At 35.0% G+C, this 12,770-nt stretch overlaps 1 protein-coding gene across 2 annotated transcripts; it reads left to right on the top strand.

Annotated features, from left to right (window-relative positions):
• Positions 1-393: 393 nt before the first annotated feature.
• LOC125832756 (coatomer subunit epsilon-1-like) lies at positions 394-8,073 on the top strand. Of its 2 annotated transcripts, none has more exons than XM_049511951.1 (7): positions 394-709; positions 1,072-1,161; positions 3,708-3,862; positions 6,277-6,412; positions 6,498-6,653; positions 6,853-6,932; positions 7,608-8,073. In XM_049511951.1, exons 1-7 carry the CDS (start codon positions 542-544, stop codon positions 7,699-7,701), a joined length of 879 nt encoding a protein of 292 aa, XP_049367908.1. In that variant the 5' UTR covers positions 394-541; the 3' UTR covers positions 7,702-8,073. The 2 variants fall into 2 exon arrangements, with proteins under 2 accessions (XP_049367908.1, XP_049367909.1); XM_049511952.1 differs by having other exon boundaries at positions 396-709; positions 3,711-3,862.
• Positions 8,074-12,770: the final 4,697 nt, after the last annotated feature.

Here is a 12,770-nt window from a genome sequence, read left to right on the forward strand (position 1 = left end):
TTCTAGGTCGAGCTCGTCGCACCAGGCTTGCCTAGTGCGGGTTACCACTCCTATGTGATTTGCGAGCTATTGCATAGGAGCGGGGGTTTTATCCTGTGCGCACCCAAAGGGTAGCGGCTACGGATTTCCCTTGTCATAAAAAAAAATGACTTAAATGTAGGTTTGATTAACATTTAAGTCAATCCAAACAAACTCTTATGCTCTACGTGAAAAAATTGTCCATACCATATTTTTCACAAAATTTAAAATAATGTTTTCCTTTCTTTACAAAATATAAACTTACAGGTCAAATTTTACATTTTAAAATAATCAAATTTATAAAAAAAAAATCAAATTATGATTTTCTAAGAATTTGGGATTTTGCTTGGTATCCATGTCCAAAACATAACCTTCTAAATACACTTGGGCTTTTGCTCCTTTGGAAAGAAAAAAAAAAATCTTACATAACTGTTCTCTTCCCTACAAACGCATTTGAGATCTGAATCTAACAAGAGCACAGAGTTCATTTGAGAAAAACGTTCCCAACCGGAAGATAGCAGAAATGGCGTCAACAGGACCAGACCCATTGTTCGGACTGAGAAACAACTTCTACATAGGGGCGTACCAAGCAGCCATTAACAACAGCGACGTACCCAATCTCTCCGCTGACGATGCTGTCGAAAGGGACACCCTTGTTTACAGATCTTACATTGCACTTGGTAGTTACCAGGTTTTGCCTCCTCTTCTGATTTTTGTTTTCGTTTTGCTTTTTCATGTTTGCTTCTCTATTCATGGAAAATTGTTTATTTGTTGTAATCAGTGGCCATTCTGCGATTACTGGAACATGGTTGCACCACTAAAAGAAAAGGAAAATATATATTTAGTGGGAATTGAACACTAGTCCTCTAGGTATATAACATAATTTTCGATCAAGGGCATATATGGATGCCAAAGATAATATTATAAGTACTAATTTTATAAATATATACGTAAAATACCTAGTTTTACCACAGAGTTCACATGCCCCAAATTTTGCTCTTAAATTTGGCCCAGGTTGCAACTGAATTATGGGTGTTGTGATTTTTGTTGCAGCTTGTGATCAATGAGATCGATGACTCTGCTGCTACACCTCTTCAAGCTGTCAAATTGCTTGCTTTGTACCTTTCTAGCCCTGATAACAAGGTGATCTTTTTCCTCTTTTTACTGTTTTTATTTTTCATTTCTATCCATGTTCCTTTTATTCCTTCCCTGCTCTTTTCCAGTGAGTTCAAGTGAAATTGGTTGAAACTGTTCACTATTTTGTATTCTTTGGTATGCACGGTAATACTGTTTTATTAGGTATAGATCTTAGGTCTATGATGCATTTGAAATAGAGACGAGGTTTTGGAGGGAGCTAGGATTTTCTTTTTTTGCTGAACAGGTAATGGGGTAGAGTTATTGGTTTAGCTTTCACTGGCACGGTTTTGTTTATTGGGTCGTCTGATATGTTGGATGGGATAAATGTAGGTTACCCATTCCTTTGGATGGGATTATATGAGAGAATTACATGTATAATATTTAGTTATTCCTGGATCACAATCTGTGTATTGGATCAATGTTTTAAAAGGCAAGGACGCAGGGCGAGGCGTAAGTCCCATCGTTCTACGGGGCGTAGGTCTTGTGTATCTTTAATTTTATAATTTTACTACTTAGAAAATAAGTAAAAATAAAATGTTCAATAATTTTGCAAACATGTTCAAAGAAATCACCAATAATATAGAAATAATATGTAATTTTTATTTGGGAAAGGTAACAAGACAAAAGTGATAACAGTCAAAATAATCTTTAAAATGAAATCACCAGCCACTTCATCATCAAATCTCCACATCTACTAGTCCTTCTCACCCTCAACTAATATTTGCATTGGTTTTTAATTATATATTTCAAAGAAGGAGAAGGATAAAAAGTGTAAGAGCAATGACAAAAAAAAATTTTAAGTTGCCTCAGGAACATAGTGCTTTGAAATCTCTATCTTATCAATTTGCATGATCATCTAAAACTATTTATGATAGTATCATTTTTTATGAGAGTTGCTTTCTTTATTTATATATTTTAAGAAAATCACTGCAACATGAAAGCATGAAAGCATAAAGTATAAATATCATTACACCAGTAATAAAGACATGATCTATAGCAAAAATACCTTTAAAATAACAGAAATCAAATTTAACTCTCGGAGCGTATATTTTTACATGTGAGGCTTACACTTTTACGCCTGGTTTATTCCTGGGGCTTACCTAAAATCTAGAGCATAAGCCCTATGGATCTAAGCCTTACATTTGGGCCTCAAAGCATTTTTTGTATGCCCTGGCCTGGACTCGCCCCAAAAACGCCTTTGAAAACACTTCATTGGACCAATTAAAAAAACCAGATATTCATTCATTAACTCAATGCAGTATTTGGATGAAATTGAATAAGCATTTTAGTCTCTAATGTGTTCCACTATGGCACTATTGTACTTATTCTTTGAATTTGGAAGTATAATACAACTTGATTGAATTGTTGATCTGTCATCCAATTGAATGGAACAGGTCATCAAGTGACACTAAATCAATATTAACCTAGATGAAATTCAAAAACCAGGAAAAAATTCTTCAAGAAATGAAAATTAAAAAAGAAAAACTAAAAAGAAGAAATCTGAAGGATTAACGGGGAAGCAGGCTTTCCAGAGATTTTGAAGAAGGGTTTGCACCAAAGGAGGCAAGGGGTGGGGAGATTGTTGCAGCATCTGTAGGCCGGGAAGAGGGAGGTAGAATAGTGGTCTAGACTAGGAGGATCACAGTAGCTGGAGAAGGAAGTTAAAGTAGGGGGGAGGGTGCTGACATGAGTAGGGATCTATGGGGAATTCATAAGCTAATTTAGTGACGGGGGAACAAATAGGAGAAAGAGGAGAGAAGAAGATGAACAGTGCGATTGGTGGGCATTTATATCTAAACCTAAAGGAGTAAACTATCATTGTGGCACAATAACATATGGGGGATAATACCCCCTTTCCCCTAGATAGGATACTGAGGAATGTTGCTATAAGTTCTAGTTGGAGAGCGAATCTGGAACACATTAAAAATGAGATTGATGTCCAGATGCATCTTCCTTGTACCAGACAATTTTATTTGACCAGGCCTTTTGAGTTCTTAGTTCCAACTTCCAAAGATGATGCTGCAAATGCATTAGAGAAAGCAATTTTACCATTTCCTTTGCACTTGACGATGGATTTATTTGCATTACTTGATGGGCTTAACACAAGTATGTCCATTTTTGTATGGTTTATTTAAATTGATGGAAAAATTAGTTCAATTGGTATTCTGATATGCTATTTACTGATAAAAATATGCTATATGGGCTCTTCGTTTTGCCTTAACATACTTGTGTCGATTGGGTATGACACTGGCGTGGATACTTCATGTGGATTCATTGAAATGCATTGAGGGCTTGCGAAATGTTGGATACATACCGATATCATACACTCGTACTCCAGTTCATGTAACACACGATTCACATGGAGAGCAAGGTTGACTTCTCCTTGTTGTTTGCTCCATTTGGTATAATTAATTGTACATTTGCTTTAAATTAGAAGATTCTGTAAAGACTATTTAATATCATCAGTTTTTCCGGGTTTTGCCTGGGTAAAATACAACTGTCTTCAGGGTCTCTCAGGTATATTAGGTTGTTAATCAGTAAATATTCTTTAGCAGGAAACAGTAATCACGAGCCTTCATGAATTATTAGGAGATTCAGCCATCGGAAACAATCCTATCTTACGGCTTATTGCTGGGATTGTATTCATGCACGAGCAGGATTACAATGAAGCTTTGAAGCATACAAATGCTGGAGGGACGATGGAATTGTGAGTTGTATCTTTCTTCATCTTTGATTTCTTAGTCATTGTGCATGATGCTGGTATACAATATACATAAAATTGAGCATTTGCTTCCAGAGGAATTGATTGGATCATTTTCTGTGATGTTGGGATGTATGCAGGCCAGTGAGTAAGCTGGCCTGGACACCATTGTTGTGATAAATATTATTCCATTTGCTGATTTAGTCCTTTTCATAACAAGGAGAAAAGGAATCCTAAAATTTTGGATCAGCAACTGAGTGAATGGTGAGGCCGTGAGGGTTCTCTTTGGTGTTTCAGCATCTCTATATTTGATTTTTTTCTGACAGCTGATCTCCTTTTACTTGTTTTTTATTTGTCATTTAGGACGATGCTTGTCTGTTTTGGTTGTTTGGTTCAAGTTACCTCTGTCAAAATCAACATGACCATTTGGATGTGTTTCTTGTCTTCTGTTATGGATGCGTTGGAAGCCCTTAAATTAAGTATTTAATTATATTTTTAGTTGTTTTATTTATTATTCTAGAATAGGATTTATGTTTCATAGTTTCATAAGGATTAGGTTAAGTTATAGTTATTAGTTTGGAATAGGATTTAGGTCTCCTACTTTCATAAGAATTAGACTTCCTATTGATGTAATAAGACTCCTATTTAAAGGAGCTTTTGATAAATAAATCAGTAAGTCATAATTCTGCAAAAAGCAGGAGATTAGAGTTCTCTCTTCCATTGAACTCTAAGGTTTCAGTCTCCCTTTGAAGAGCTGAAGAGATCGGAGTTCTCTTTTAATGAATTCTAAGGTTTCAGCCTCCCTTTAACGAGTTGATTTATATATCGCCTTGTGAATCGATCCTTCCCTAAAGATTCATAACATCTTCCTTCTTCCCAACACACACCCTATTTGTTTAACTTGCTAAAATTATTATTGCATCTTGGCATTTTGGAACATGCTTAAGGATCTTCATGATGTTGTTCGTCTTAAGGTGTGTATTGATTATGTTTGGGTACATGTTTGTTGAATACGCTGTCTAGTCGATAATGGTATTCATTAATATATTTTAAAAGCTTACCTATGGGATGAGAGTGACATTGTTTATGATGCATTATGTGTGCATTTGTTTGCTTGGCTTAAGATTCTGTAAATGCTAGTTTTCATTCGATTCTATCTTTTCGGCCGCAAAAGAGAGAAGTACTCAACAGTATCAACCCTTTTCTATCTTGTCCAATTCTGATCCAATTTAATGAAGTCAAAATTGGGCTGGGTCGAGTATTATTAAAGCCTTGTGACAGGATATCGTTGAGTTTAATTGAGGGTGTGTAAGCCGATAGATGATCGATTTTAGTTTGTTTTTTGATGCTTGATTTGTTGACCTCTCCTTGGTTCTTTTTATATGGGTAGTTCAAACTTCATAGCTTAGCTCGACTTGGAGGACTAGTTTTTAGTTTCTTTCAGAATAATTGACATAGTCTTACTACAAAAGGACATCATTATTTGAATAGGCTAAACCCACATAGGAATATAAACCAGGTTGCCTTGTCTAAAATTTAGCCATGTCGCTAACATCTATTTCACACCTTAGGTATACTAAGAATAACACTTAAATACTTGAACATTTGGTAATGAATGATGTCTTTGTCAAAACTTTAATCATTTTTTTAATCACAAGCTAACCACATTTTTATGAGGATTCTGGGGGATGTATTACACCTTCCCTTGAAATAATAAAACTTCTTTATAAATTTAGGTTTATGTGGATTATAGGAGTCAATTGTTTTATACTATTAATATGTAACTTAAGAAATAAATACCAAATTAGGTGATCTAGCACACTTGGTAAATCTTAAGTGGTGCCTCTAACCAAGCTTCCGGGCCCTTCCTGGAAATGGATTTCAATCAAAGGGTTGAGTATCGGGAATATGGTAACTTACGATGTATACATGTTTGAAATCACCTCATAACATTTAGTCGATGTTCTAGAGCAACTAATTTGGTTTTGTTATAAAATCGTAAATTATTAACTTCTGAAGGTTATGTGTAACCTAAGATTCAAAATCCATGTAAATGGTGATAGTATGAAAACAAAGTAGGATTTAATTCGAGCCCTTTTATAGTATAAAAACAAAGCAGGATAATGTAATAAAATCTCAGGATTTAAATGAGATAAAAAACATAACTCTTTATTCCTTCCATATTCATGGAAAATAATTCTCTGTTTCTCTTCTTTCTTACTTTCTGTGGCTTGTTTAGTTTCTAGCTGTAGATTGTTGTACTGCTTCAGTTATGGAACTTGAAAGGCAATTTTATTCTATCTGAAACCTTATGTGTCTTTACTTCAACTAATTTCTGGTCAAAAAACTTATTTCGTTTGCCCATATCCTTTGAAAATGAGTCTTCTACAAGTATATTCTCACTTTTGAGTATTCTGCAGGCATGCTTTGAATGTCCAGATATTCATTAAGATGCATAGGTCCGATTATGCAGAGAAACAGTTGAGAATCATGCAACAAGCTGATGAAGATCATACCCTAACTCAACTTGCAAATGCATGGCTAAATTTGGCAGTGGTAGTTCACCAGTCCAATTCTTTGTTGCCAAACAACAGGGATAAAAAAATTGGGAATATTCATAAATATTTTTTCTCTGAATCAGGGTGGTTCAAAGATACAAGAAGCTTATCTTATCTTCCAAGATTTCTCAGAGAAGAACCAGATGACAAGCCCAATCCTGAATGGGAAGGCTGTTTGCTGCATGCACATGGGGAATTTTGACGAAGCTGAGACACTGTTGCTTGAAGCCCTAAACAAGGTCTCTTTTGAAGTCTTAATATATTTTCAATCAAGTTTTTTATGACCAAATTCTGTAGATTATACTGCATGCCCGTCCTAATTTCTTCATTCAAGAAAGTCTTTCTCACTATGCTACTTGGCCTTCAATGGTTTCATTGGATGCCTTGTTGTGTCCATTATTTTTGGGAGAATGAAGAGAATCTTTTTGATTCATGCAGGACACAAAGGATTCAGAGACGCTGGCCAATTTGGTTGTCTGCAGTCTGCACCTTGGGAAACCATCCACACGCTATCTCAGGTATGACATATGTATCAGTTGCTCCTCCTTTTTGTGAATTCTCTCAAGCTGCCTTGATAGAACTCAAAGAAAGTAGTGATAAAGTTCATGCTTTCCTTTCTCACTCATAGTTACGTTTGGTTTGTCACCTACTCTTTGCTCTCCATGATATTTGGAATATTAAGGCTTAAGCCACTAAGCCAGCACGTAATCTCATTTCACTGGTTTGGACCTTGGCTATATATATTTTCCAATTAGATTGTATATGCCAACTTTTCACTCACCTCTCTGTGATCTCCCTTTATGCCATTCTCTGGGGCCATAATGATAGTTTTGCCCTCATCCAGCCTTGGAGGTTTCTATTCTGTAAAACTTCAGTATTAGAAAATCCTTGTATCAAAGTTTAGGTGTGATACCTATTATGTGTATAGTAGGAGCCAGGACGATTTGTCCAAAACTTCCTAAAATAAGTTGTGGCATACAAGTTAAGAAAAAAGTTGAGTTATCTTTTTCCATTTCACCAACCTATTTGAATCCAGAATGTTCAGTGTTTTCATTTTCTTTGTTTGGAGTCTCATGTGCTCCTGAGTTCAGGCAGATTCAGAGCCCCTCCCTTTTTCACTTGTGTGAATTTTGACATCTACCATGAAAGGACAAATTGATTGATCGCTGCTTTGTTTGACTTGCTATTTGCAGCCAGTTGAAAATATCACATCCAGATCACATGCTTGTCGGACGTGCAGCTTCTGCTGAGGAAATTTTTGACAGAGCAGTCCAAACTGTTGCTTGAAGAATGAACATTGTCATGTTCTACTTCTGATCCTTTATGGCCACCGTGATTGTTGCGGGTCACTTTACCATCCTACTAGAGAAATGCAACAAGCAAACGCAGAAGCTGAGTCTTCTAGTATATCGAATGTTTCATACATAATGCAGAATACCTCTAGTTATTATTCATAATCTTCTATTTCATTTTTTGTTTCCAATAATGGAAATACTTAAAGACTGGTATACAAGCATAGAAGTTGCAATTATACTACCGTGTCTTGGTTAACAACATACTTCAGAAATCCTTTTAAGGTCACCTTTGGTGTTTGTGCTTCAGTTTAGTAGGATAACAAGTTTTTCAGCATACCTGATAGATACTATGTTTTTCTTGGATCACTTGTTTCTGTTTTCTGGTTGGTTCATGTAGACTCGGGTGGCAGATGGGTGAGTTGAGTCGGATATGGGTGGGTCAGAAATGGTTCAGGTAAAAACAGATAAAATATCTGGTCCACCCATATTTAACACGAGAAAAAAAAGGTAACCCCTTGGATAATATGGACAATGTAGTGCTTTTTTCTTCCAGCCTACGGCCTAAAGCAAATACACTTGATTGTCCTGATGTTTTGGTCATAAACAGCAACCAAACAACAATTTGACTAGCATATAGTTCTTAAATGTTTTCCCACGAATTTAGAGCCCAACAATTTCAAGAAAGCCTTCAAATCAAAATCCAGAAAAGAGAAGTGACTTTAAGAGGGTGTTTGACTTTGATTTAAAAGTTGGTCAAACCTATTTTTAAGTCAGTTTTTTACTTTTGAAAGTGTTTAACAAATATACAAATAACTTAAAATAAGTCAGGGAGTGTTTGACAAAGTTAAAAATAACTTAAAATAAGTTTAAAAACTACTTTTTTAACCCAATCCAAATGAGCTCAATATTACTGTTGTGGAGTTTCATTTATTTATGAAAAAATTACGTAATTAGGTGAATATAAGATATGCATTTACAATACACCACTATAGTTTGAAAGAATTATAATTTGTAGTTATAGTTAAGGTTTTGTTGCTATTTTCTCTCCTCTCTTCCTCTTTCTCTGCACTTTCGCTCTCCTCCCTCCTCTCTTTGCCATCTCTCCCTCTCCTTGCCCTCTCTCTTTGCCTCTCTCTGCCCCCACCCTACAATTATATTTTAAATACAAATTGTATTTGTTAATACAATTGATACAACATCGATACAAATAATAATAATCAATTATACAAATACAAATGTTTAACTTGATACAATATTGATACAAATGTATTCACTGATACAATTTATTTAGTGATGCAAATTGTATTCGGATACAATTTGTATTCATTGATACAAATTGTATTCAGATACAATTTGTATCCATTGATATTTGATACACATACATACTAATTACATATATATACTTATCCAACAAATATACAAATACAATCGGTGATATATATGATATATATACAATTATCCAGTAGATATACAAATAAAATTCATCTCTCTCCTCTCTTTACCCCTTCTCCCAATCTCTCTCGCCTCTCTCCCCTTATAACATATAGCTGCAAATCATTATTAAACAAATTATAACTATTTTCCGTGATTATGTCTCTAATCTTAGATATTTTTTAAATTTCCTATTTATTTATCCATTTTATTCGTTAATTATCCATAGTTTTAGTAGATATTATGGATAGACGTACATTTAGCACATTTTATATTCAGTTCATTTTTTAGAAATCACACTGAGAACATTCTAATGATTTTTGGGGTTTTTGGCTTGTAAAACTTGGAATTACTGGGTTTTTGATCTTGGTATTTTGGAATTGAAATTTGAAGCTCATTTTGATTCAATGCAAAACAATTCATTTGGTATAATTCTTTTCCTTTCCACAATGAGTAGCTAAAAACTCCATAATTTTAGGGGTGTGCAATGTAATTGGGTACTAAATTGTTTGTGGGTATTTGTATTTGCTCAATTAATTGTTGATTAATAATGAGTTCAATTACCTTATCATGTTTTCATGTATGATTTGAGGTTGCAAACTCAAAGCTAGTTGTAGATCTCTATGCTTGCTTGTGAAATGTGTTTGGAGTGGATGAGTTAATTGTGAATCGTTTATTAAGTTCAATCGTTAGTTTTCTTGAAAAAGGAAACTATATTGAGCTATTGGATTAGCTTTGTATGTTACACATGTTGAGGTTAGACAAAACTCTCATGAAAGATGATTTGTGATTGATAAATGCTTATCGTATTTGATAATCTAGTCTATCTATTAAGAATCAACTATGTTGAGCAACACAATTACCCACATTCAAAATTGATACTCAATTACTCACACTCCTAGAATTCCTTTCTTACTTGTGAAATTCCCTTGCCCTTTCCTCTAGTTAACAATTCATTATTCAATCTCACTATTGATAATTTGAAATCTCGTGAATTTATATATATGTTAACGTTGATTAAATAATTCATAAAATTTTGTACATGGGTGTACTTCGTGATTGAAGTCTAGCTTTACCATTACTTGTGGGTTTCGACCCCAACTCTTGGTTGAATTATTTATTGCTAACGATCACGTATACATTGAATTAGAAAACGTATATTTGAGCGTTATCATTGGGGAAAGACAAGAGGGTTATCAAACCTCAAATGGTCCAAAAACATCATTTTATAGAATAAAAAAAATCAAAGAATCAATGTTCAATTCTAGAACTAGACACGGAAATGGAGCTAGAATAAGCAATAAAAAGTAAAGAGGAAGCGATTTACCTTGGAATTAGGTGAAATGTTAAGAAAAATGAGCTAAAACACCTTAACCTGAGCTCTCAACAATGGAAAATCATTCTTAGATAAAAAAAAAAAAAGGAGAGATATAACACTCACCGATAATCCGGTAAACTAGTGGTCACTATTGCGATGCTGCTAAAGCAAAGAAGGTACATAGGAGTGATGGTCAATGAAGACCCCAGCTCCATAGGAGTGGACAGAAGCCCGAAGGTGCGATAAATCTCCACCGCTATGCTCTCCAGCTGACATCACCATCCTTCACTGGTGCTGATGGATCTCCGTTGGAGTGGAATCTCTAAAATGTGCAGAGCTCTATGGGAGCATCCGCTTCAACAACTACTACACAAGCAACTTGGGATAAACTTTCATGTTTTGAATGGACCCTCGAGATTCAATCGAGGTCTAATGAATGCAAACCGAATATGCCACCCCACTAGAAATGGCATTTTAGACTTAATAAAATCAATGAAATAACCAATGGAGGTCATCTAGATGAAATGTTGACCGAAGTCAACACCACCATTAAACAACCAATTAGACAAGCGATTTAATCTTAACCTGACCACTACAGGATCTAAACCAAAGGTTCTAGTAGAACAAACTCAATGTTTCGAAGCTGACGATGTAGACAAAAATCTCATATAGGCCCATTTACTAGGAATTGATCAAAGGCAACCCTACCATATAAAGGCTCAAAATAAAGGAAACTCACTCAAAGCTCTCCCGACCACATTGGGAAATATGCAACCATCTCGACAACTCAAAAATCAACATAGAAGCTACGAGAAATGTCAAAACAATGATAAAACACAAAAACAAGAAAATAACCTTGAGGGTTATTACATATGGTTACTAGATTGATGTTCAAATTATATAGCACTAAACTTACTTCATAAAAAGAAAACAAATAATCCTAAATTGAATAAAGAAGGAAATCTCATTTCATAGTCTAACATTTGAATTAATGAGTCTAATAAGAAAAAGAGAAAAAAAGAAGAGGAAGCGGGAAACATATTGCATTTGGGATTTATAAAATCCAAAACAGGTATGAGTTGAGTTCTTTTTTTAAGAAATATCAAGAGTTACCCCTTAATTATATTCAATACATATAGTGTTTTACCTTATTCATGGAAGAATTGTTATCATTTTATTGGAAGTTCTTATCCTATATATTTTGATATACATTTCTTCAGTTTCTCACCAATTCATTTCTCAATTGATCTCTAAAAAAGTCCTTTTTAAAAAAATGCAACACCCACCAATAAGAAGAATGGCTAAACAAGCATCATAACAAGGCCTAAAAGTGTTTGGCGCTTAAGATGCAGGATTTGTGAGGTGTTTACTTCGAGTTAAGGGATCATTGGCAACCAACACAAACATATAATTAGGGTACTTGGATGAGAATTGCACCTCATCACAAGTATTTTGTCCATATGCTTACCCTCTAGTGTCACTTAGGTAATACAAATCTACCCCAATGGTGTTACTTAGACAAATACGCTTTTATGATCCCCGTCTGAGTAATCTGCCAATACAGGGGTCTTGCAGACTTCCTGGCCATCCGTGTCAATTTTTGAACTATTGTAGAATGACTTGGTACCTCTTTGACCTAATGGTCATCTGTGGTTTAGTTACAATAAACCACAATAATGTTATTTGATGGTATATGCATCTCAAAAACCTCGTGATTTTATATCATATATTCACAATCAACCATAGCATTATGCGCGACGATATCCTCTTGGTTATATGTCATATAACCGTCAGTAGATGAGTGCATCATATGACCGCATACAACAAAGAGGAGGTCGTTGCCTCTATTTTTTTGGTTTATAGAGAATATACAACATACAACCACAAAGAGGTTGTTGAGTTACATTTTCTTTCAAATGAAATTTTTGTGGTTATTATAATAGTACCGTGGACGACCACGAGGTTGTGGAGGCACAAATTCAGTCTACAAGGGGACATAAATTGACAGTTTACGACCAAATAAAATGCGATGTCTTTGTGTTGCCAGATTCCTCAATGGGATTGTAAAAACATCCCCCACCAGGTATCACCATTGGGGTAAGACTTGCACTTACCCAGAAGATGGTAGAGTAAATAAAGGAAAATATATGGATACAAAAACGTATGATGGGGCGCAACTCTCATCCAAGTGCCCTAAATTACATGTGTGTGTTGGTGCCAATAGATCCTTTGACTCGAGGTGAGCACCTCACAACTAGTTCTGGATTGTAGCACCAAATGCCTTGGTGAGCCATTCTTCTAGTTCGTGGTGT

Source organism: Solanum verrucosum, unplaced genomic scaffold, assembly GCF_900185275.1.
Source record: "Solanum verrucosum unplaced genomic scaffold, falcon-dt-bn FXZP01000081.1, whole genome shotgun sequence".
Lineage (NCBI taxonomy): Eukaryota > Viridiplantae > Streptophyta > Magnoliopsida > Solanales > Solanaceae > Solanum > Solanum verrucosum.